Source organism: Dasypus novemcinctus, chromosome 17, assembly GCF_030445035.2.
Source record: "Dasypus novemcinctus isolate mDasNov1 chromosome 17, mDasNov1.1.hap2, whole genome shotgun sequence".
NCBI classification, from domain to species: domain Eukaryota; kingdom Metazoa; phylum Chordata; class Mammalia; order Cingulata; family Dasypodidae; genus Dasypus; species Dasypus novemcinctus.
The window spans coordinates 19,705,725-19,731,517 of record NC_080689.1 but is presented as its reverse complement, the minus strand read 5'-3'; the positions used below and the strand labels follow the sequence as shown (position 1 = coordinate 19,731,517).

The 25,793-nt window shown below is 33.1% G+C and overlaps 1 protein-coding gene across 19 annotated transcripts in view; it reads right to left on the bottom strand.

The window, feature by feature from the left end:
* Positions 1–25,793, bottom strand: part of BIRC6 (baculoviral IAP repeat containing 6) — a 285,301-nt gene that overhangs the window by 141,849 nt on the left and 117,659 nt on the right. For 5 of the 19 annotated variants that reach the window (XR_011646085.1, XR_009181110.2, XM_058278358.2 and 2 more), the window contains exons 23-34: positions 21,559–21,705; positions 11,728–11,915; positions 10,381–10,713; positions 10,056–10,155; positions 8,015–8,229; positions 7,639–7,847; positions 6,763–7,109; positions 5,949–6,168; positions 5,280–5,413; positions 4,529–4,666; positions 2,406–2,533; positions 261–392 (exon numbers count right to left, since the gene is read on the bottom strand). Coding sequence is in view for 17 of the 19 variants with exons in the window: in XM_058278358.2 (XP_058134341.1) it covers positions 261–392; positions 2,406–2,533; positions 4,529–4,666; positions 5,280–5,413; positions 5,949–6,168; positions 6,763–7,109; positions 7,639–7,847; positions 8,015–8,229; positions 10,056–10,155; positions 10,381–10,713; positions 11,728–11,915; positions 21,559–21,705 (2,291 nt within the window). In the remaining 2 variants the exon portion in view is untranslated. The remainder of the gene's footprint in view (positions 1–260; positions 393–2,405; positions 2,534–4,528; positions 4,667–5,279; positions 5,414–5,948; positions 6,169–6,762; positions 7,110–7,638; positions 7,848–8,014; positions 8,230–10,055; positions 10,156–10,380; positions 10,714–11,727; positions 11,916–21,558; positions 21,706–25,793) is intronic. The other 14 variants (XM_058278359.2, XM_058278363.2, XM_058278361.2 and 11 more) reach the window with 7 other exon arrangements.

Here is a 25,793-nt window from a genome sequence, read left to right as displayed (position 1 = left end):
AACTGCTTTCCACTTTGAAGGTAATATAGTAAGAATATACTTAAAGTTCACATTTTTCACATATTTCCTTGATTTAAAAACTAATGTACCAAAAAAAAAGTTGTCTTTAGAGAACAATTTTTCTATTTACAATTAAAATAAAACACATTTCAATTTCCTGATTTATTATTAAAGATACTTAACTACTCAAATAATTTAAAATACTAAAAGATAAAGTGACTTTTCTGAGGTAATTTTATTAAAAAGTACAGCTTATATACCTTTGAAGTAGCCTGCTTTAGTTTTGCTTGCTCTACCAGAAGTTTGTATGATGAGCCTTTGTTACTTTGTATTTTTTCTTTTTCCATCTGCTCCACCAAAGCCTTCTGCTTTGCCTTTAGTAAGTTAAGTTGCTTTACAAAAAAAGGAAAAAAAAGGTAGGAGTAATAAATCCTTATATGCAAATATGATAATTTCCAGAAAAAGACAAAAACATTTTAAAAATATTCATTTCTGGTTGTTTCGGTGACATGTAAATGAAGAATACAGAAAGGAACTGAATAAGAAAACAAGAAGCCTTTATGGGGCACTGGAAATGTTTTTATTTCTTTATCTGGATGGTTACAAGTAAGTACATATGTTTACGGGTTTAAAAACTCATCGAGGTATAGAATTATGATTTGTGCAATATAATATAGGCATGCCATGCCTCAAAAGAAAAAAAAGGCAAGTAAAAAAATCTTATAACAGGGAAACGGACTTTGGCCCAGTGGTTAGGGCGTCCGTCTACCATACGGGCGGTCCGCGGTTCAAACCCCGGGCCTCCTTGACCTGTGTGGAGCTGGCCATGCACAGTGCTGATGCGCGCAAGGAGTGCCGTGCCACGCAAGGGTGTCCCCCGCGTGGGGGAGCCCCACGCGCAAGGAGTGCGCCCGTGAGGAAAGCCGCCCAGCGTGAAAAGAAAGTGCAGCCTGCCCAGGAATGGCGCCGCCCACACTTCCCGTGCCGTTGACGACAACAGAAGCGGACAAAGAAACAAGACGCAGCAAATAGACACCAAGAACAGACAACCAGGGGAGGGGGGGGAAATTAAATAAATAAATAAATCTTTAAAAAAAAAAAAATCTTATAACAAACAATGTTAAAAACAATAAAGTAAATTGTTATACTCTTCGCATGATTTGTACCTCAACCTGGCAGAATAAGTAATTCCAAAAAAGATTTAATTATCTTTTGGATTTGGTTTTTACATGCAGATCTCCAAATCCTGACCTTAAGATATCTCTCCATAATATCATTAAGAATCAGTCAGTTCTCACGGCAAGATAGGAGATGGAAAGTAATTAGAAGATTTTGCTATAGAATCACTTGATAGACCTTTTTTTATATATATAATGGAAAAGAATTATTTACTACAGGTAGAAATGCATGTCAAATAAACTCTACGTATAATTTCAAAAGGGACTGTGGAACTGATAAAGATTAATAAAAACTGATAAAACCACATTTTAATACATAACTTCTGGAAAAGAATAGAGTTGTGTGTGTATGCACACATGTTGGGAATGAAGAATATTTATGCATATTTGCTTATATTGTAAAAAGAATACCAAAAGCTAAAGGGTGTATAACTTGGAAAATGAACAAACCTGTTTAGAAAATTAATATAAAAATAATGGGATAGTCAGGAATAAAAAAGATCAAACTACCAATATACTCAAATAACCTAGATAATCCCAAAAACATCATCTTGTGCTACAGAAGCCAGACATAAAAGAGCACATAACTATAATCCCTATCAATACTCTTAAGCAATCATTTATACACAGTAAAACACACAGATGTCAAGTTAACAAAATAAAGATTCCCTAATAGAAGTAGAGCATGAGGTTGGAAAGTAAAACTACTTAACACATGTAAAAATTCTAGATGAGGAAAAAGGTGGGGGTGTTTCAGGAAACTCAATATGGCTAGTGCTTTATGAAACTAAAATTGAAAGTTAGGCAGAAGGGAAGATCACGGATATCCTAAATTCATGCTAAGGAGTATAACCTACATCCAATGGTCAACCGGGAGCCATTAAGTATTTCAAGAAAGGGATGATATGCTTAGGTTTGTATTTAAAAAGAACTCTCTAGGGTCACCATGAAAGATGAGTGAGTTTGAATCAGAACATATAGGACTTTTTGACAAGGCAAAGGATAATGGTGGTCTCAAAACAGTGGTGTAAAGAGAGTATTTAAAGAACATCACAAAAAATTTTTAAGCTACACATTGTCACCATTACATAAATAAGAACTCAATCTCAAAAGCATTTATTTCCTAAGGTAAGGAGCTCATTAAATGTCATACCTAAGATCTAGCAGCAAGTCTACCTTAAAAAAAAATATTCTCAAACATTAAAATAAACCTATTTTGACAATTACCTGTTTATGATGAACAAGTTGTTTTCTGATTTTTCTGGAATATAATCTATCAAGGCTACTGTTGCCTTTGGAAGACCGATTTAAGCTCTGAGTGTGAAGATTATTGTTAATAAAACTCCACTGGTTACCTAAATGGGAACGAAAAGTCTCATTAATAATTTTATAAAATGTGATTTTAAAGAAACTTTATAGCCAGAAAACACAAAATTATATGTGTTACTCATGACAAAGCAGATTAATGAAAATTAAGGAAAAAATTGTAACAAAATTGCTAGAAGATGTGAGGCCTAGAAAAGCTAAGTAATTGACACTGCTCTAATCAAGACCCTAAGTGACTTTAAGATGAGAATTTTCTGTCTCCAATCTTTCCTCCTCCACAATTATTTAAGGTTAATCTTTGCACACCAATTTCATGATGCTCACTCAATTCTAGCAACAACAAATGGCCATTATTGCCTATTTCAAAATCATATGCTCATGTGTGGGGATCAAAAAAGTATACTCTACCAAGCGGATGTAGCTCAGTGGTTGAGCATCTGCTTCAAATGTTCGAGGTCCTGGGTTCAATCCCCGGTACCTCCTTTAAAAAAAAAAAAAGTATATTTAATTTTATTTCATGGTTTCCAAATTAAGGTTGGAGAATTTGAAAACCAGGCTCTTAAACTATACTTGTCATATTTTGAATTGTGTCTAGACTGTTTAAATATCATTCGGCTGCTCAATGCAGGCATATCATCATTTTTTATCAATCTCTATTAATCTGTTCATTTTTAAGTAATCTATAAACATTTTTCTTCTTTTCTTTGCCAAATGTAGTTCAAATTCTTCAAGCCCTAAAAAAATTCTTCCACCATTCTCTTTCCATATTATCTGAATGATTTAAATAAAAATTTCCAATATCTGTTACATTCCAACTTTATATAGCAGTTATATTTGTTTTAATTGTAAATCTTACCATTGTATTCTATAACTATTATTAAAATAATTCAATAAAAGCCAGATTCTGTGTGAGAATTTCCCACCCTCTTCAAAAATAAGATGTTCATAACAAACAACTGATTTTCCTAGGAAATACCTCAAGGGAACTTTTACACTGGTATCCTGACAATATGTACAATTTCATACTTTATGCAACTTAAGGAATATAATTAGATTTAGCTATCTCAAATCCTTTATGAACACCCTTATTTGAAAAGAGAGGAAGAAAATTTTTCTTGCAGTTTTACAGCCTTTACTTTGTAAATTTTTCTGTGCCTCAAGCCTACGTAGAAATATACAACTCAAAAAATTCTGGGAATTTCTATACCGAAACACAGAGCATTAGAAGTTCAAGTGTAACTACACTTAGGGAAGCGGATTTGGCTACAACTGATAGAGCATCCGCCTACCACATGGAAGGTCCAGGGTTCAAATCCAGGGCCTCCTGACCCATGTGGTGAGCTGGCCCACGTGCAGTGCTGATGCATGCAAGGAGTGCCATACCACTCAGGGGACACCCACACGCAAGGAGTGCGCCCTACAAAGAGAGCCACCCTGTGTGAAAAAAACACAGCCTAACCAAGAGTGGTACAGCACACACAGAGAACTGACATATTAAGATGATGCAACAAAAAGAGACACAGATTCCTGGTGCAGCTGACAAGAATGCAAGTGGACAAAGAAGAACACATAACGAATGGACACAGAGAGTAGACAAGGGATGGGGGAAAGGGAGAGAAATAAATAATCTTAAAAAAAAAGTGTAACTACACTTTAATACAGTTAAGTGGAATTACAGTACACTAAAAAAGATAGCAAAATATCTTTTATCTTCTTTTATGACAGATTTGTTTCATTGCTTCACTTCCATATATAAAATTGTAAAGTGTTTAAATGAGCATGGAGGGAAACCTTGTGAAAGATATCTGATTATATTTAGAAACTAAAAGTCAACTCCAGACAAAGGTACTTGTCCACAAGTCACTGAAAAATAAGCTCTACCCTTAAACAGATTACTGGAGAAATTAATTCATATTTTACATAAATTACATACAGCTGGTTCCACGAGCCAAGAGTCAGTTCTGGAACAACTGCGGAGTCACTCCTAATATCCCCACCAACATATTATTATAAACTTCTGATACCTGTCAAAAACCTCTCCCTGTCTTTACCATTCAAAGGTTTCTTTGCAGCTGCTGCTTCATCTTCAACAGTTGCCACATAATCCAGTAACCTGGAAACCAGCATAACGACCCAACTAATCATGGGAATATCTAGTACTCCTACACAGAGATAAGGGGGGAAAAAAATCCAAGTGACTATGAGTCCTGATATAGTCTGATAAAATAATTATGAGATAAAACATTTTATAAATGCAAAACATACCAACTACTAACACTAATAGTTACTTATAATAAGCCTTGAAATTGGAAGCCTACTATAACAAATTGACTAGCACATTAAATCTAATGAAAGACAAATGCTCCATGGTATCAAAATGTATTCAATTTTCAATTCATATGGTACTAAACCATATTTCAAACATTTTAGCCTTATAGCAGTTTTTTTTCTCAATGATGCCTTAAAATTTAAACTTATGTAACAGAATTTGACTTGAGTTATTATGACAGTATAAAAAACGCATATTACAACAACTTCCAAATTCAAAGTTAAAATAATCGAAGTCATAGATTTAGAACAGTAATAATCATATGGCTATTTTGCTTTAAGTCAATCACATGAAGAGTGGCCATCCTAAAATGTCTACATCATAAAAATATTAATAAACATGCTGCAATAAATACTGAAATAAATATTTCAAAGTACACATTTTATAAAAGCATTCTCTGTAGGAATCTAATGTTTTTAAATAAAGACCATTATTTTAATTGCTACCTTCTGTCCTCCGATGCATGGGTAACTCTGGCTGAAGAGGTGACAATAAAGTATCCAAAAGATTAAGTAAGCTTTCTAATACTCCACTATTACTAAGTGATCTTTGACCAATGCAGGAAAGTAACATGAAAACCCTAAAAAAAAAAAAAAAAAAGATACAAAAATCCGGTATAAATCAATTTAATCGCTCACATTTAAAGAATTTACATTGAAAGTTAATAGAGCAATGATAGAATTTCAAAATACATCATAGTTTAGCTTAAGCAAGTAATATTTTAAAATTAATTTTTCTAGGTATTATTTTTTCTAACTTTATCGACAAGAAATCAGGCATTTGGAGAAAAATAAAAGAGGGAACTTTATATTTGCTTTCAAAAAACATATTTAACACAGAATGTAAGGCAACCTGATAGGAAATATTTATTACCACAGATCTATAAATTATATAAATTCAAAAAGGCAACAAAATAAGGTAGTCTAGCTACAACATATATTCTCTTCTTCAATTTATTACTGATGCCTTTTATGGGACACTCCCCAACCCTGAAAAAGTGTGCTTCATTTTCTCCCCACTGAGTATCCATATAAACAATATTTCAAAAATCTGGCCATTTCCTTTGAGAAGTACAAATCACTAATACCAAATAGTTTCAGTATTTTCAGACCTACCTATCCTGTGGAAAGATGAGAAGCTGTTCCGAATTGTACAATTCCTGAAGAACATTAGAAAGAAACTGACCCCACCATCTTTCACCACCACAGAGCTGAACAAGTAGAAGACCAGTATGTAAGCGTATCTTAGGCGTTCCACTGATGCACAAGTGTTTAAAGAGTTCTTCACAGGCCTGGGCATGAAATGTGCTCTGCAAAACTGCAGGAACAGAGTGCCCTATTTTAAGAAAGAAAACAGGAAAAAATTTCCTATTTCACTATGGTGTAATATTAAAATCAGCATGCCCGCAAGGTTTTTTCTTTACCAGCAATTAGTACATGATTATACTCTTATTTATTTTGCTATTTATTTATTTAACCTTCATATGTAGAACTTTATTAAATACTTGGGAAGGAGAACTAGCCCAACTCAATTATATTTCTCATCTACGGAGTTGGTTTTATCACACGTCCACTTGTGTGACTAATGATAAAAAATAGCTCTGCCTAGAAAATGACAGGTCATTTTCAGCTGAACATTTGTCACTGTTGAACTTCTAAACAATATTTACTATTTTACGAGGAACACAATGATATGACAAATCAATAGAAAAAGCCCAATAAAAAATTAAAAATCCATTTAAGAAAAGTATCATATGGGGAGAAAATGGGTTGAATTGAAATTAAAATTTTTAAAATATTCACATTAGAAGAGATATACAAATTAGTAATACCCAGAAAATATTAACACAGATCTAAAAACATGCAACAACAATTTTTAAAAAATGAAATATATTCCCAGCCTTATGAAGTACTTAAGACAAATACAAACCATTGGAAGAATGAAGAAGGCTGAGTAAAGTGTCCAGTAAATATCTGATGATAGTACGTAACTGCTCTGTGGAAGACATCTGAATTAAATCTTTTGGATCACATGTTTCATTCAACATCTTCCGACTTGCACCTAGAGCTACTTTGAGCCTCTGAACTGCATTATGAGCCAAATTTAGTTGAAGCTGTAGCTGAATACAATCCTGATAGGCAGAAAAAACTCTACTGTCTTCCTCAACTGCCTTATCTGGCTTCCGCAAAAAGTACTGTGCGTTGTTAGCACTATTGAGAGGAGGAAGATCAATACTTTGCAAAAGAGTTTCCAGTCGATGACAAGCTAAGTTATACCTATAAGCAAAATTAAATGAATAAAATAATTCCTGCAATGTTCCCTTGACACACATTTAAGAATATATACTAAGGGTTAAATCTCTAAAACATGTTAACACACAACCATTAAAATGATAAATCTATTGTTAAGTACAAATAAATGGAGCCAATTCTTTAATCACAATATTCCCCCCACCCATCTGTTTCCATCATCTTTTTTTTCTTTTGGTACATCGCTTAGCCACACCATGCAAGGGCCTGCACCTCATCGCACAGATCTGGGATGCCTTTTTCTTTTTTTTTACCAGAAGCCCCAGGAATCAAACCAGGTCTTCCATATGGTAAACGGGAGCTCAATTGCTTGAGTTACAGCCGCTTCCCTAATCATATTTTCATGCAATAAGTGAGACTGAAACATGCTAGTATCCTACTTCCATTTGTTCTTTTCGATGTACCTATGAATAGCCATTTCTTGACAGAACTATAAGCAAAAGATAATATAGGATTTCAATAAGATTAAAAAAAATATTTGTGATTTTCTACTAACCTACACTGTATATCCTCCTGTAGAGCACCCATCATTGATAAATGCTGGTCAATTTCTGGCTGGTTTGCAGATTCTCCCTCTCCCCTTAGAGGATCGTGCATTAACTTCAGTTCACTCTCCCAGGGCAAGATGTAAGTATGACCATAGTAAAATCCTAAGGGGATTTTGGCTCTTGCATTTGTACTTCCATAACGTCCAATGACAGTGATCTGAAAGGAAAAATTGTAAAGTATAAACTTACACCTGCCACAATAAAAATCTGAGCAAAATATTTTTAAAGATATAATTACAGTTTTTAATAATTTGAGTATTTTTAATAACTTGTCTAAAACCTATGGAAAGCACATAATCCATTTATTTTCTTGAAGTTGATCACCTTCATGAATCTGCACACAGGAGATGGTATTAAGTCATGAAGAATTAGTGAATGGGTACTTATATCAGTTGCCACTACCAATCGCCTTCCGTCCACCTCTTCTCCTAATGTCCAAATGTCAATTGACAAGGAGGCCAAGTCTCCACAAGTGGGAATCAATACATCTGTCAACAGTATAGGTCTGCCAAAATCCAAGGTCACAAATCTCCTTGCTCCTAGGAGAGAAAAAGAGATATGTCAGTTAACAAACCATATCATATGTAATAAACCAAAAGATCCAGGCAAAAACAGTTTGGAGAACTCATCTTAAAATATGAAATTAAGTTACTGAACTATTAACAAATGGGTAAAAAATTAAATGGGTAAAAAAGGCCTCTCAGTTCTCATTCAAAAATTTCCAAAGCCCCATTTTCTATGTACCTATCTTCTCATCTTTCAGCCATTTGACTACTTTTTTTTTTATTTCACTAGATTCAATAATGATATTGTATTATTTGATTTTAATTTTGTCTTGTTTAAGTACTTATAGAGTTGTATATTACTTGTGCTCAATATAAAATATAAAAATGAAAAGGTAAAATCATTTGTATTCAAAACTATCACTAAATAATTCTTTGGGAAGATCCTCCAATGGAGACAGACATAGTCTTTCTCAATGATTCAAACAATCCCCCCTCCACTAAACCCCCATCCCTCAACCTAAGATTGGTAAATCACTGTCTCTTCAGCTCAGGACTGCTAAAGTAAACAGCTTACTGTTAAGGGCCACATTAATGAATGAGTATGAATTTTCAATCACACTCAACAGAGTTGAGATGCTCCCACAAGTGAGAAGCAAGAATAAACTGAAAAGAAAAAAAGGAAAAGCACATCTGCATCTCTCATCTCATGCACATTTCAGAGATAAGTTCAAGTACTGACACAGTAGGCAGAATCATAAATAATATCGTTATTTTTTTTCTTCTTTATTGGGTTAAAGTTGGGGAGAGGGGCACTAGGTAAGCTTACCAACCATGTGTTACAGTGAAGGAACCCAACTAAATTAAACTTCTAGGACTAGTACTATTCTCAGTGGAGCTAGTATAAAAGCAATTGTTAATACTACCCTAAACAGAAAACTACTAAATATTAAACCAAAAATATAATTCTCCTCTTTGGGGAAATATGTGCTGCAGTCATTTCTAAACAGCAGTATAAACAACTGTTCACATCACATAAGACTGCACAGCTACAAATGTTGACTCTAAATGTTATAAACACTAATGTTGTTACCGATCAAATGAATAGTTGGGCAGAAAACACCAAAAGGCTTTTTTTTACTCCCTCTTCCAATGAGGAAACAGGTCATTATAACAAAGCAAATATGGCTAATTCTTCATATAATGAAAAGTGCTGGTATATACTATATACATGTTAATTCCTCCTATCATACACACCTAAAGATTTTGTTGAATTCTGCTGCTACTCAAGACCAGAACTAATAGTTCATAAGACTATAAAGTAAGAATTTCCTATAATTTATTAATAAAGATGTTTAACTGAAAGCACCTACACCAATCACAGGTCTCTAGCATACAAGCACAGTTCAATCTTAAGTAAAATCTGAACTATCCGGAGACCAGGAATGGTTATTAATCTTAGATACTGTTATTAAAATGAGCAGTAATTTGGTCTGTTGTTATCAGAAAACAGTTCTAGTACTAGAATTGTGGTCTTAGGAATATTTATTTGAGTGTACTTTCTAGTACAGAAGCTACAATGAAGATACATATTTAGGTCAATCGTAGATCAACAGTCAAGATTCCTATACACATAGAATTCCTGTTTGGAGAGAATTAGTAGACCACTCAGCAACACTTTTCCCTTCAATTCGGTCAGCAAAGATTTTGAGTCTTATGTAGTACTTATTCTTGATAAAATGTACATACTCAAAAACAAATGTGGTTGATTTACAAAGGAAAATCAAACTGGATAATGTTAAGCCTTAAAAGAACTTTCAGACTAGCCCAGAAAAACCTTTTTAACAAAGTCAAAGGATTACCTGAATGCATTCGCTCTATAATAATGGACTGGTGAGGTGGAGGTTGAAGAAAATGTGAAGCATGAGAAATTGCAAAGGCTAGACCAGAACCAAGTGGATTCTAGAAAAGAAAAAAATATAACTCTACTGATAATACTTTCCCTATATAAAAACTACTAACCATAATATCAAATTAACAAGTCTCATATTCTGATGTATTCAATAATATTTTATATAAGAAAATAATCTGAGGCATCATGGGATAAAATAAAACTTTATCTTCTAAAGTTACATCAAAATATTTTAAATATCTAAGATAATACCTACTTAAAACATAATAATTTACCATTCTGCACTTGTTGGAATTTTTGTTATGTGCAGCAAGATTCACTGCTGGGGGATCAATGACTGAGCCTGGGAAAAGCTGTGCAAGTTCTGCATTAATCACAACAGAAACTGCTTCATTGGGTGGAGTGAGTGGTGGAGTCATAAAAAGTGGTGTTGTTTTTGGAGTGGGTGGAATAACATCAGATGGATGAATGAAGAATCCAGGGGCTGCAACTGGGTTGGAAGGCACAGAGTTGTGAACAGGACCTATTGCTGATGCTGATGCTGCTGCTGATGCTGCTGCAGCTGCTGCAGCTGTTGTCTGATGTAACTTGGCTTCCAGCTTCGCTTTCTGTAAAAGAAGTAAAAGCAATAAATATAGACTAATCCTGTCTACCTAAGGAGTAGGGAATACTACACGGGAATATATTGTGAAGAGAGGCATGATTAACTGGATTCTAGTTAAATAAAGATGAAATTAATAAAACTGGAATCAACATTAGTGGAGCATTTCTTTGCTACATCCACTTCAATAAAAAATTAATATAAAATTCCCCGAATATTTGAGATCTGTGATTTTCTCAAGGCAAATGTGAAAAGGAGGCAAAACTGTTAAATGTAAATAAGGAAACATTTTGTTCAAAACACAATATTAACAGGAAGTGGATTCTTATGTTAACTAACTTGATACAATTTACCACCTGGACTTACCACAGCTTGCATTTATTTATTTATTTTGGAAGTACTGGGACTGGGGATTGAACCCGGAACCTTGAATGTGGGAAGCCGGCACTCAACTACAGAGCCACATCAGCTCCCTGAGTTGGTTTTTCATTTGATTGCTTATTGTTTGGTTTTCTGTTTTTAGAAGGCACCAGGAACTGAACCTGGGACCTCCAATGTGGGAAGCTTGCACTCAACCGCTTAAGCCACATCCGCTTGCCCACAGGCTGCATTTAAATCATAATGAAATCTATAAAACAGTCATTATTACTAAACCTTAAGTCACATTAATTTAACTTGTTTTTTTAAAAAAACATTTTTTTAGGTTCTATACTACAGTGAAAATAACTGTTTATAATGTTTGATAAAGAGTTTTTAAACAGAGTAGGAATGCATTTTAATTCAAGATTGCACAAAAAGTATCAATTATATTCTCTCAAAATATGTATCGAACAAAGATGCATTTATATAATTTTAGAAATTTAAATATATCACAAAGACTTTACCTCAATTTTTGTTGAAAATGATTAGCTCAGATCGGTCAACCTACTTTCCTTTACGAAATTAATGGTCATTTTTACAGTACTTTTTCAGCTTTTGAAGTTTAGAGACAGCATGAACAAAGAGCCAAATAGTCTCCAACCTGTTGCTGAAGCTTCAAAAGCTGCTGCTGTTTCTCTTGCAGCACCTGCAGCTGTTGCTCGGCTGAAGCCATTGCATGAGAGAGAGACTGCAAAGCTACCTGGGCTGCTGAACTCAGGGCTGTCGAAGCTTCCCCAACTGTCCCAGATGATAGTCCACCTACTGCTGGAGTAACCCCGAAGGAACTCACTGGTACAAGACAAGAGGGGGAAGAAAAAAAGGATGAAGAAAAGGTTCAAACAAAAACATAGTCAAGGTAATACTATTTTGCCGCTAAAACTACAGTTAAGTTTTTAATGACAGGAATCTAAGGAGTATACAATTAGGCATTCTTGATGGTAAAGTATGTTAATAATAATATTCAAGTCCTGAGGTATCCAGGAGTAACTTCTAAATCAAAAAGTTAAAATCAGTATAGTGTTGATTTTAAAAATATTCTCAGTATAGAAGAATTTACTTTTAGCAAAATGATAATTCAAAATAAGAATAATCTCATATAATTTAAGCATAAGAGAAAAACTGAAATTTGCTTTAAGAAGTTTGTTTATAGCAACAACACTACCCCCTCAATAAAAGAAAACTTCATGATAAGATCATTTTAAAAGATGACATTTATTTATTTTAAAGAACAGCCTAGACAGAGTTGAGACCTGCAGAGAATATATAGAGCAATGCTTTTCAGCATATGCACCAAATACTAGTATGGAGAAAAGTATGTGCTATGCACAATCAAATCAATCTGGCAGATACTGCTTAACATAAACCATGAACATTATCATCATCAAAGGTTCTATGAAATCCTACATGTTAAGAAATGTCTTTAACTTTCTTTTTCAATGCTACTCAAATATACATTAAAAAATAACTATTTTTCCATTAAACATTTATCAATATTGTAGAACACAGTTTGGAAAAAGCTGGGATTAAAAACTTATTTTCACAAGTTACTCTAACTTGTTAGTACAAAGTAAAAGGCAGGGACCCAGTATTATAATGGCAATAATATTTACATTATAATAGGCATTTACTAGGGCATTATAATGGGAAATAACCTCTATAATAGGAAATATTTAGTGTACATTATGTGACTTCAACAGAAGAGCAACTCTAAGAGGTAGATATTATGATTATCATTTTTACATGATTAAGAATGGTTCAGGAAATTAACCTGTAAAACTAAAAGTGTAGTGCTGGGATCAGAACCAAGTAAAGCCAAAGCTAATGCAAGACATTAAGCTAAGCAGAGAACTTACTTAAACTTTGCAACAGCCCATAAATAGGTACTATTATTATCCAAACTTATAAATAATCAAATTAAAGCAGAGGGAAATTAAATAATTTCACCATAAAATAGTAGAGAGGGATTCAAAGCCAGGAAATCTGACTGCACAGCTTGTATGCTTAACATCTAACAAGGAATGTATTATATATCAGGATTCCATTAAACTATAAAGGAGGTGATGATGAACAACTACCATACCAGGAACCAAGAGTGTCGACAACTGTAACATTAGAGTACCATCCATCGGCCCTATGGGATCACAGCGCCCTTTCAATTAGAGATAGAGTGGACATCACCATCCCTGAATTCTCAGGATTGCAGAATGAACTATGGACTGAAGTAGACCTACTGGTATTATACTATAGATTTATTGTGATCCTAGCAATGAAAGAAATTATAACACTGATGTGGAAGCAGCGGCCACTGGAGGTTCTGAGGTAGGGAGAAGGAAAACCAGGTGTAATACAGAGGCACTTTTCGGACTTGGGAATTGTCCTGAATGACACTGCAATGACAGATGCAGGCTATTATAAATCTTGCTATAACCTACAGAATTGCGTGGGAGAGAGTGTAAACTAAAATGTAAACTTTAATCCACCCTTAGTGACAATGCTCCAAAATGTGTTCATCAAGTGCAATAAATGTACCCCATTAATGAAGGATGTTGCTAATGTGGGAAAATGTGGGAGGTGTGGGGAGCCGGGTATATGGGAATCCCCTATATTTTTTATGTGACATTTGTATAACTGAAGTATCTTTAAAATTTTTTTAATTAAAAAATAATAATAAAAGAGGATCTAAACAGATTGTCAGCTAAAATAATTTTCAATAACAGGTTACTATTTTTAGCATATCACTTGAAAATAACTCAGAGAATTAAATGATGTTGATGTAACAAAACTTATATTCTCATGTCTTATTTATGTGAGCAAGTTTTTCACTGCTTATAATATAAAAACGTTAAATACTAGTAGAATTGATGACTCTAACAATAAATAATATTCATTTAAAAAAAGTAATAAGCTTTAATCAATAAGTTAGCAATAAAAGGAAAAACTATAGGGAAGCAGATGTGGCTCAAGCAATTAGATGCCCGCCTCCCACATGGAAGGTTCTGGGTGTGGTTTCTCATTGCCTCCTGAGGCAGATGAGCAGACAGACAAGGAAGTCATCTGGGGGGGGGGGGTATTGACAAGAATTTTTAAAATAATAATAAAATAAATAAAATAATTTTTAAAAACGATGTATACCCTCTTAAAATAAAAAATTACCTCATATTTAAAAGAAAATCACCATTTGTTATGGTGTAGTCATACCACATGTAACTTACACAAATTTAACTATACAAGGTTCGCCAAAGAATAATCATAGCTTATTTAATACGCTTGATCCCAAATGAAATCTACCTAGTGCTCCACACCAAAGCAACAGCTCATAATTCAAACACTAGAAGGAAAATTATTACATATTATAGTCTTATAGTATTACTTGTCCTTTTTGGGAAATTTCAGTTATTTTCATAATTTACCGTATGCAATTTTTACCTGCTGGGCTTGTCTTAAGAACCTAATGCCCAAATAATATTTAAGGAATAATGAATTAAGACACTACAAACACATAAAAGATATGAACAATCCAAGGAAAATGAATCAACTTGCTACTAGCAGACGAAACAAAAAACTCTTTTGTGCAATCTGAGTTTTCAATATCCTTTTCTACTTTTATAAGAAGGTTCACAAAAATTCTAGATATAGAGAATTACAGTTAAGAACAAAACAAAGATGACTTTTAGCACCATTTCTATTCAACAACATAAAGAAGTCTTAGGCAGTGCAATAGAGAAAAAAAAGGTATAAAAAGATAGGGAAAAAATATATAACTATTTATTCAGAGATGACATGACTGAATATAAAAAAATATAAAAATATAAATAGGTAGGTATAAAGAATCTACAAACTATTAGAATTAATAAGTTAATACAGCACTGGATAAGAAGATTAATATACTACACAATATAAAGAAAACAAAAAAAGGAAAAAAGATTATTATACTAAAAGCCATTGATTATACACTTTAGACAGATTGCATAGTACATGAACATATCTCAATAAAACTGCATAATAAATAAATAAATACATATGCAGGAATAGCCAGAAATATCAGCTATGTACAGCATGGGAAACATAGAAAGACTGAGAAGTGAAGAATTTTGAGTGTTTTTTGTTTATTATTATTGAAATAATGAAAATACTCTAAAAATGACTAATGTCATAAATGCACAATTAAGTCATTATAACAACTACCATTGATTGTACACTTTGGATGAATTGTATACTTTATTAATATGTATCAATAAAGTTGATTTGTTAAAAAAAGATTAAAATACACAAATCGATTTTATATACTAACAAGATGGAAGATAAAAACATGAATACCAATTATAACTTGCATTAAGAAATTAAATATCCAAGTAAAAGCCTAACAAAAGATGTACAAAATTTCTAAATTTAAAAATTACAAACCACCACCAAGAAAATTAAAAACCTAAATAGATTAAGTAAATACTATGTTAAATGACTGAAAGGCATAAAATACTAAGATGTCAATCTTCCCAAATCGATTTATATTCAAATCTAACAAAAAAGCAGGCTTTTTTTTTCGTAGAGAGTTCAACAAGATGATTTAAAAATTAAATGGAGGGAAGCAGATGTGGCTCAACTGACAGAGCATCTGTCTACCATATGAAGGGTCCAGGGTTCAATCCCCAGGGCCTCCTGACCCATGTGGTAAGCTGGCCCACGTGCAGTACTGCCACACACAAGGAGTGTCATGCCATGCAGGGGCGTCCCAACATAGGGGTGCCCCACGTGCAAGAAGTGTGCCCCGTAAGGAGAGCCACTCCACTTGAAAAAAGCACAGCCCACCCAGGAATGTCGCCACACACAAAGAGAGCTGATGCAGCAAGATGACACAACCAAAGAAACGTAGTTTCTCAGTGCCTCCAGATAATGCAAGTGGACGCAGAAGAACACACAGCAAATGGACACAGAGAGCAGACAATGGGGGGGAAGGGGAGAGAAATAAAATAAATCTTTAAAAAAAAAATAAATGGAAATTAAAAATGATCTAGAACAGCCAAGATGATCTTAAGGAAAGAGAAATTTGTTGTATTCCACTCCTAGGTATACCCCCAAGAGAACTGAAAACATACACCAAAAAACCACATAGAAATATATTCATATCAGTTTTACTTGTAATAGACAAAAAGTAGAAATAATTTGAATATTGAAAAATTGGTAAATGAATAAACAAAATGCAGTATATCCATAAAATGGATTATTATTTGGTCATAAAAAGGAATAATGTACTGATATACTCTACAAGAACGAACCTTGAAAACAATATTACAGGATTTCATTTACATGAAATGTCCAGAGGAGTCAATTTCATAGAGACAGAAAGATATGTGGTTGCTAGAAGACTGGATGGAAGGAAGAATTGGGAATGGCTGTTTAACAGATACGGGTTTATTTTGGGGAAATAGAAATGTTCTTGAATTAGATAGTGGTGATGGTTACACAGCCCTGTGAAATTTTTCTCAATTTTAAAACCTTAACTAAAACAGAATTTAAAAAAAAAAGGAAAATAAAAGGAAGGCTAGTAGATTTTATACTATCAGATTTCAAGACTTATTATGAAACTACAGTAATTAAGAAAATGGGGTATTGACCTAAGGTTAGACAAACTGACCAATGGAACATAAAGAGACTCACACATACAGCAGGCTTATGGTTTATAATAAAGGCAACACTGCGGTAGAGTAAGGAAAGAGTGGTCTTTTTCCTTATGTTCTGAGAGCAAAAGAGATTAGTAAACTAAGACAGATTAGAAAGAAATACTCATAGTAAAGAAAAGATAAAAATATTGAAAATGAAATGAGTTATAGTGACAAAGTATAACACATGAAATTGGAGACTCAGAATGAGAGAAGAAATAGGGTGAAAGAAATATTTGAAGAGTTAATGGCTGAGATTTCTAACATTGATGTAAGATTTCTAACACTGATATAAGTCTAAGATTCAACAAGCCCTATTAATCCCAAGCAAGATAATACAAATAAAACTAAAAGAGCACGTAAGAATGCTACAGAGAAACAGAAATGCTGAAAACAAAAACAAAAAAAGAACAGTACTGACAGTTGACTTAGGCAGAAAAACAGAATCATAAAAACAAAGAAAGATTATCTAGAAATTACTAGAAGAAATAACCACTAATTTAGAATCCTGTAACAGGTGAAAATATACTTAGGAATGAAGATAACACCTCTTGATTCAAACAAACCAAATGAAAAATGTTCTTTTTATGATGTTCAGGTACATATAGTTACATTTTGAAAAGGAGATGCCATGAAATCATTGTTAACTACAATAAACATGATATCAGTTTATCAGCTCAATCAGATACTAAAGAAGAAATATGTATTTTTAAAGACATAGTCATATAGAGGTAAAAATGATACACTATCTGGGGTTTGCTTTACAGTTCTCAGCATAGAAAAAAAGTGAAAAAATATTGGAATCTGGAGAAAACTTCGTGGTTTGTTCAATTATCTTTATTTTATTTTTCCAATAGTTTAGTGACTCAATGAACAAGAAAAAAAGAAACTCTAGTATTTTTCAGATATAATGAATATTATACTTGATATAAGTTCAAAGGCAAAGAAAGGAATAAAGAGCAAAATGGAACTATGAGGCAAATCCAAATGAATACTGACTATAAATAACTACAATAATGTATTAAGGGGATTAAAATACCCATAGGATATTTTAAAAATCACATAAATTGGGATGACAACATTCAAGGTACATGCATTACATGTACAAACAGCAATTAGATTTCTACACGTCAAAGGTGCATATTGGGCTCTCAGGGAAAATTACTAAAAGAACAGGAAAAATTAGATGCAATACAAAATATAACAAAAAAAGGGAAAAGTGAAAAGAAATTTCTAATAGGCAAAATAAAGGGAAATCTAATAGTACATCTAAAAATCATAGTTGATTTAAATGCAAATATATCAGTAATTACACTAAATATAAATAAACTAAATGCTCCAACTGAAAACAAAATATCAGACTGGAGTTTTTCTAAAACTGCAATTACATGCTATTTATAAAATCAAATACCACTGATTGTGCACTTCGGATGACCTATTTGCTTTAATAATATGTATCAATAAAATTGATTTATTAAAAACATTAAACAAAAAGATTTGTCTAAAATATAAGGTGGTACTGAAAAGTTGAAAAAATATATATACACCACACAAATAGCTATCTTAAGGAAGTTGATATAGCTATATAAATGTCAGACAAAGCTTGTTTTAGGAGACACAGTAGACTTAGAGATAAAGATATTATTCATAAAAATAAAGGTTCAAATTCCTCAGAAAGAAAACCATTCCAAATTTGTATGCTGGCCTCAAGATGTATAAAACAAAACATGATGAAACTAAAATAGATAATTCCACAAACAAGGAACAAGATTTTTAAGATACTGCTCTCAGTAACTGAAAAAAAAAGGGATAAAATCATCAGCACAGACAGAAGTTAAAGAATACAATTAGGAAACTCAACCAAATGAATAGATACATTTCATCAACAAATATTGAGCTAACATTATTGTTCATCATTCATGTAATACTATTAAAACTGACTCTAAAATCCCAAACATTTTGCAGCATTAATCATCAAAATATTCTTTTGACCCCAGTCTAGTTTAAACAGAAATCAGTAAGAAAGTAACTATAAAAATCCTCATATTCTTGGAAATTAAGAAATGCATTTCTTTATCATTACTTACTAAAATTGAACACACGAATATTCTAACTCAACTCAACTCCATGTTCATGCATGAGAAAATCCACTAATATTAACAGCCCCACAATCTGTTTATCAACGGTACATAAATCAATAGTGGATGCATAAAGTTTTGTTTTATTCATACACTGGAATCCTAAACAGCAACGAAGGAGGACCTACTATCTATATGCAACAATATGCATGAATTTCACAATCACAATATTGAGCAGAATACGAGAACACCATCCCTTACCCCATCCCAACCAAATGTGTGTATGTTATGCTATATTTACAGGTCCTGCTCAACCACAATGTTCAGGAATACATGATTAAGTGGTTATACAGAGAAACAAACAAAAAACTATAATTTAAGATAATGTTTAACTTTAGAGAGAGTAAATGGAATGGAGCATCAGGATGCCTCTTAAGGACTGGAAATGTTATTTCTTGACTTAAATGGCTACACAGATGTTTTGTTTTGTGATAAAATGCTCAGCAAGGGCTGAACTATACCATTTTTTCCTCCATTTTTCTATATGGGTATTATAAATCTGTATTACATATATATATATATATATATATATATATATATATATATATATATATATATATATATATATTTTTTTTTTTTTTTTGGTACTGGGACCAGGGGTTGAACCCTGGATCTGGTATGTGGGAAGCCAGTGTTCAACCACAGAACTACTTGAGCTCCCTCCTTGAGCCTTGAATTGGTTTTTTCATTCATTTGTTTTTATTGTTGTTGGTTTGTTTTTTTAGGAGGCTGGAGGAACCGAACCCGGAACCTCCCATTTGAAGCAAGTGCTCATCTATCTGCTTGAGCCACATTTGCTCCCCTAGGTATTATATTTTGCAATTAACATCTTCAAAAGCAAAGTACAACAGAATGTTGAGAGAGTATAATCATCTTGCACCTTATGACAACATTTGTTGTCAGGATTTTACCCTAACATTTACTAAAAATCTATCTGCTAGTGATGGTTGGGGGCTGGGTAGAAAATAGGGATGATGGATTACTTTTACATGTGTAGACTATCTGTGGAAATGTAAGGAACTGGTTCGAATGCTTGCTTTGCAATAGGCAAAATAGGTGGAAAGTGGGAAGAAACATTTTTTTCATTTGAATACTTATCTTTTCATAAAAATATTATACTTATTAAAAGCATATTTATTCAAACACAAGAATTAAAAAAATAGAATAAAAATTCTAGACACTTAATCTCATGATAGCTCCATTTTTTTGTCTTGGTATGTGTCCATTCCAACGTAATGTAAATATTTCTACAAAATGACTATAACAATGAACACAAATTTTCATCCTTTTAGCATCTCTAGATTAAGGAAATATTAGGGTTTTCATTGACAGCCTGCATTTTCAGTGTATAAACAATGAATTTTATTTAGTGATTCCTTCCACAATTAGAAGATCTAAGACTCTGCTGAATAAAAAAGCACTTAAATAATGAATATGTCTTTATAAAACTGCTTTAAAAAGTAATTATGTTTATATATAAATCCATTTAAAATACTGATAAGTCCATTACATGTTAACATAAACAACATACTTTTCGTAAAACAATAAATGTGTTTGCAAAAAAAAAAAAAAAAAAGAAAGAGTAGGTCCTTTTAAAACACCTTGCCATCATGGTGTTAACTGCAAGATTAAATTTTTCATAACTTCTCATGAAACCTGTTTGTGTTAAACTGTTGAAAAGGGAGGGAAAAAAGATATCCTCATACATAAACCCACCAACAGCAGTATCAGTTCAAGACAATATTCAAACCCATCAGTAACTATAACATACATATAAAACCATATACCAACAATTTTGATTACCAAAACTTTAATTATTTATGCCAAAATTGAAGTAATTATGAATAAACAATGATCCTATGTGAGAAAACACAGAAACTAAAATGCAAAAGGAAATAAGAGTTTACACTGAAGGAATTAAAGCCTTAACTTTTAAGTGAAGGTATTTATTTAAAATCTCAACACCAAGTTTAACACACTCAAATAGTGGTTCGTATATACAAAGTTGTTTTAAGTAATTGAAAAAATATTATTCCCTCTTCACTCATTTAAATCTTCTCAAACACATACTGTTATCCTTAAATGCAAGAAATAACAATACACCAAAATTACATAGCAGACAAAACAGAACTGGTTACCAAGTGATGATTGTTGGAGCTAGATAATGGAAACAGGGAATCCACTTTACTCTTCTATCAACTTTTGTTTTGATAGTGTCCAAATTAAGAAGCCTTTAAAAGTGCACAGTTTTTCTTTTATGAGTAATGAAATTGTTCTAAAATTGTTGGTAGTGATAAATCCATAACACTGTGATTATAATAAAAGTCACTGATTGTACACTTTGGGTAGATTTTATGGTATGTGAACATATCTCAATAAAACTGCTTTTAAAAATAACAAAAAAATTAATGCAAGGCAAAATATTACTCTGGTGGGTAGGGAAAAAATACACAAAAAAATATTAATTGACTTAGAAAAGAACATTGTTACTTCTGATTTTTCCCCAAGTTATCCCTCCCATAGTTTTCTATTAACATTACAGCAATGAAACTCACATATTATAAGATGATATTTAAATATTTATATATCACTTTAAACTTTTAACTGATTGTATATATAATAAAAGAAGGTATATACCAGTAAACGTACTTGCATCATCCCTTTCTATTCTGGTTCCATCACTAGTTGACACACAAGTAAAGTGCAGAGGTTCAACTTCTAGAAGTCCAGTGAGAGAGGTGAAACTACCCTCAGCAGCTGTGCAACTACTGACCTTCCCATTTCCTAAAATAGAAAAAAGGCAAGCTTTACAAATATAATCTTAAAAAAGGCAACAGTCATACTGAGAATTACAGCTTCTACTCCAATTTTAATTAGAGCACAGGTATGAATACATAACTGTTACACTGTGCCTCAGAAATGAACAAGGTATTAGGAAAATTAAACAAAAAACAAAAACAAAAACCCACAAGACACTAGTTTCCTTACTACAAAAACGAAGTTGCATAATAGCAACTTAATGGGCAGTCATAAGAATCACGGGTAATAGTTTGCTAAACTGTGAAACTTTAACCATTGATTTAGATTTTAAAAGCAATACTAAACTGTCATAACTGTTCTCCAGTGTCCCATTCGTGCAGAGCATAGAGTTTCATATGTGTTCAAAAAATATTCACTGAGCACTTACTTTACTCAATACAAGACACGGTAGATACGACAGTGAAAGGAAAGGCCCCAGTTCTCCTAAAATTTATCTTCTGTGTTAGAATGTAGTAGGCATTGCGGAGGAGTGGGGTGAGGGGGGTGGGGGGTATATGGGGACCTCATTTTTTTTTTAATGTAACATTAAAAAAATAAAGAGAAAAAAATAAAAGAATGTAGTAGGCATTAAACAAGTCAAGAGACTAGTAAGTCAAGGGGGAATCAAAAATAAGTCAAAGGATTAAAAAATGACTCCCTGATAGTGATGAGAAGAATAAAGGAAGTCCTCTTTATGTATCTTTAAAATAATTAACCCTAAAGGAGCTTCTGTTTATGCTGAATGGATAGATGGATAATTTACAATATCACAAGTGTAATGAGAATATTTTATTTTATTTATTTATTTTAAAAGATTTATTTATTTTATTTAATCCCCCCCCCCCCCCCCCGGTTGTCTGTTCTTAGTGTCTATTTGCTGCGTCTTGTTTCTTTGTCCGCTTCTGTTGTCGTCAGCGGCAAGGGAAGTGTGGGCGGCGCCATTCCTGGGCAGGCTGCTCTTTCTTTTCACGCTGGGTGGCTTTCCTCACGGGCGCACTCCTTGCGCGTGGGACTCTCCCACGCGGGGGACACCCTTGCGTGGCACGGCACTCCTTGCGCGCATCAGCACTGCGCATGGGCCAGCTCCACACCGGTCAAGGAGGCCGGGGGTTTGAACCGCAGACCTCCCATATGGTAGACGGACGCCCTAACCACTGGGCCAAAGTCCGTTTCCCAGAATATTTTAAATAATTAATTCACTTATTAATAAACCTTCTATATACTAAAATAAATGACGTTTTATGAAAAATAACTTTCTAAAATAAAAATAATTTAATGAGAAGAGTGGCAATTTTACCATTTCTGCTTATCTTTTAAAAATCTGCCTTACACCCAGTCCCCAACCACCACCATCAGATAGATTTTTATTAAATATTAGGGTAAAATCCTGACAACAAATGTCATAAGGCGCTGAAAGATGACCTTTTTGCCTCTGCATTCAATGTATTGCAATATGTTTTTTGGGGAGAAAGTGTACAAAAAGAGGTCAACCCAACAGAAATATGTAACTGGAAAAGGAATGAATATTTTAATGGTTTTGGGTAATCAAATATTAAACAGGTGGCAGTTTCTTAAAGGTTTAGTTGCAAATTGAAATTTTATTAATGAGCTTCTCAAAATCTATTACCATAGGACTATTTGGTATATCTTGTACTTTAAATGAACCTTTTACTCATGCATGATTTTGAAACATAAATGCATTGGTCATTTAGTATATAATGGTTTACTGCTGTATGTAGATCTTCTAAATGTTGACACACTTCATAATACAATATTAGAAAACCAGAACCACTAATATCACTATATTCCATCAGAAAAGTGTTTAATTAGGAAGCTGTCAAGTTCAATGCAAAGGATAAAGTTTTGTAAAAGTCTAAATATTGCTTAAAAGGTCTACTTTTAACATGGGCAACAAATACTACCAATTATTTTCATGGAGGTGGTTGGTTCTTATTCTTTTTTTCTTTTTCTTTTGAGAAAGTGCCTACCAAATAACCAAGTCTGAATAAACATAGTTTAACTGTCATTCTTTCAAATGAAAATGATTTTCATGAAATAAGCAACTTGTTCAGCCTGTAACTCACACAAGTGCTTTCTCTCAAGACAACTAACACATTTCAATATGCAGCAAAAGCACTTTAAGAATACTTCCCATTTCACCACATAAACTATCTGAAAGATGTGTACTCACAGGTTCAAAATTGAATTATTGCTGATTAATCAAGGACTTTCATAAATGAAACTGCCATTTTTTAAAATTTCAAGTACATGGTGAAGAACATCATGCCTTTGTACCATCTATACAAATGTCAAAGGAGTGAAAAAGGCAAAGAACATCTATTACCATGAAAGTAGTTTTGATCCCATGGACCCTCTGAAGAGTTTCAGGAATCCTCAGGGGTCAGTGGAGTACTTTTGAGAACTACTAAGCCAGAGAAGAGAGACTAAAGCAGGTACTGACAAAAGATTAGGCAGCAAGGGAGAGTAAGCTTATACATGATTTTATATGCTTTATTAGAAACTTTAGACGTAAGAGTAATGGGAAAACATTTAAGGAGAGAGGTAAAGTGATAAAGTTTGCATTTCAAAAATATCTCACTGATAACAATGTGGAAAATGTATTAAAATGAGGCAAGAACAGATATAGGGAGAGACCAGTTAGGAAGATACTCTGTAGTCCATGTACAAGATGACTGTGGTCTAGAATGTTACTGTACAATCAGGGGAAGTAAGACAGCATACAGACTTTATTTTGGTAGGAAAATACACAGGATCTGGTGATGTGACTCCAATGTGAGAGATGAGAAAGATCAGAAGTATCAAGGATGACATTCAGATACTGATGCCATTAACTGAGGAAAGGAATGCTACAAAAGGAACAATGGTGAGGAATAAAACTATGAGACATTCATATGGAGGTTTATATTAAGATCTCTAAGTCCCTCTGTCTGCTATTCTTACAAACTTGATAGCCTCAGAAATTAGTCCTGAGTCTTATGGTCTTCTCTTTATACTCACACCCTAAGGGATCTCGTTCTGGTCCAGTTGTCTAGAGAAAGCAAATATGTATCTCCCCGTAATAACCTCCCCTGAGTTCCATTCATAAAATGTAATGATATAATTGTGTCACTGGGTTACTGAAGATAGAAAGCTGATAAGATAGACAATCAGGTAATCAGGGTCTAAGTCATCAAATGAAGGAAATAAGGCAGGATAAGTCATTAAATGGCAAGCAACAGACCAGTAGGTCTAGTTTAATCTCTTTCATTAAAAAATTAATATGTATTTAGCCAACAAGTCTAAATATCTAAACATCCTTTTAACAAGAGTAATCTAAAAGGGTGAAGAGGTTTAAGGCATTTTACATTGTATTTCTTTTTCTGTTTTTTTTTAAATTCATAATTCACTTTGCAATAAACCAAACAGATTAACTCGCCCAAATTTATTTATGTTTAATACAGTAATTGTTGTAACATATTTGCAATTACATTTTCTAACATTTTAGTTTACTAGCAAAACCTCAGCAGCAAGTGGTTATCACATAAAGAAAATGAAAAGAAAAATGGACACTGCTTTATCTAAGAAAAATAGATACACACAAATTCTAGCATTTGAAAGATTATACAAATAGTTTCAATGCCCATAAATGTTGCATACCCTGAAAGCATACTCTTCAGAAATGAGTAAAAAGATACATGTCACACTATGCACAAAACTTATCTCAGGAGAGTGTGATGGTAGATGTTAGAAGTACACCCCTCCTTATTACACAGTAAGTATGTATCAATTTTATATTTTTGAAATATGAAGTTAACATCTTCTTTGACTTTATAGAAGATAGTAAAGTCACACAAAATATATTTGAAAAGGCTGAAACAAACCAAATTTCAAATAGCCTCTTATGAGCATTAAAGCAATATGGAAATGCAAAAGCAAAACAAAACAAAAAAACCCAAAGAAAAAAACAAAATGAAAAATCCTTTAAAAGATAACTACATATAATGTTAAGGTATTTTGGGAGGTTTTGTTTTGGTTTGTTTGAGCGGGTGGTTACCAGGTTAAGGCAAACAGTT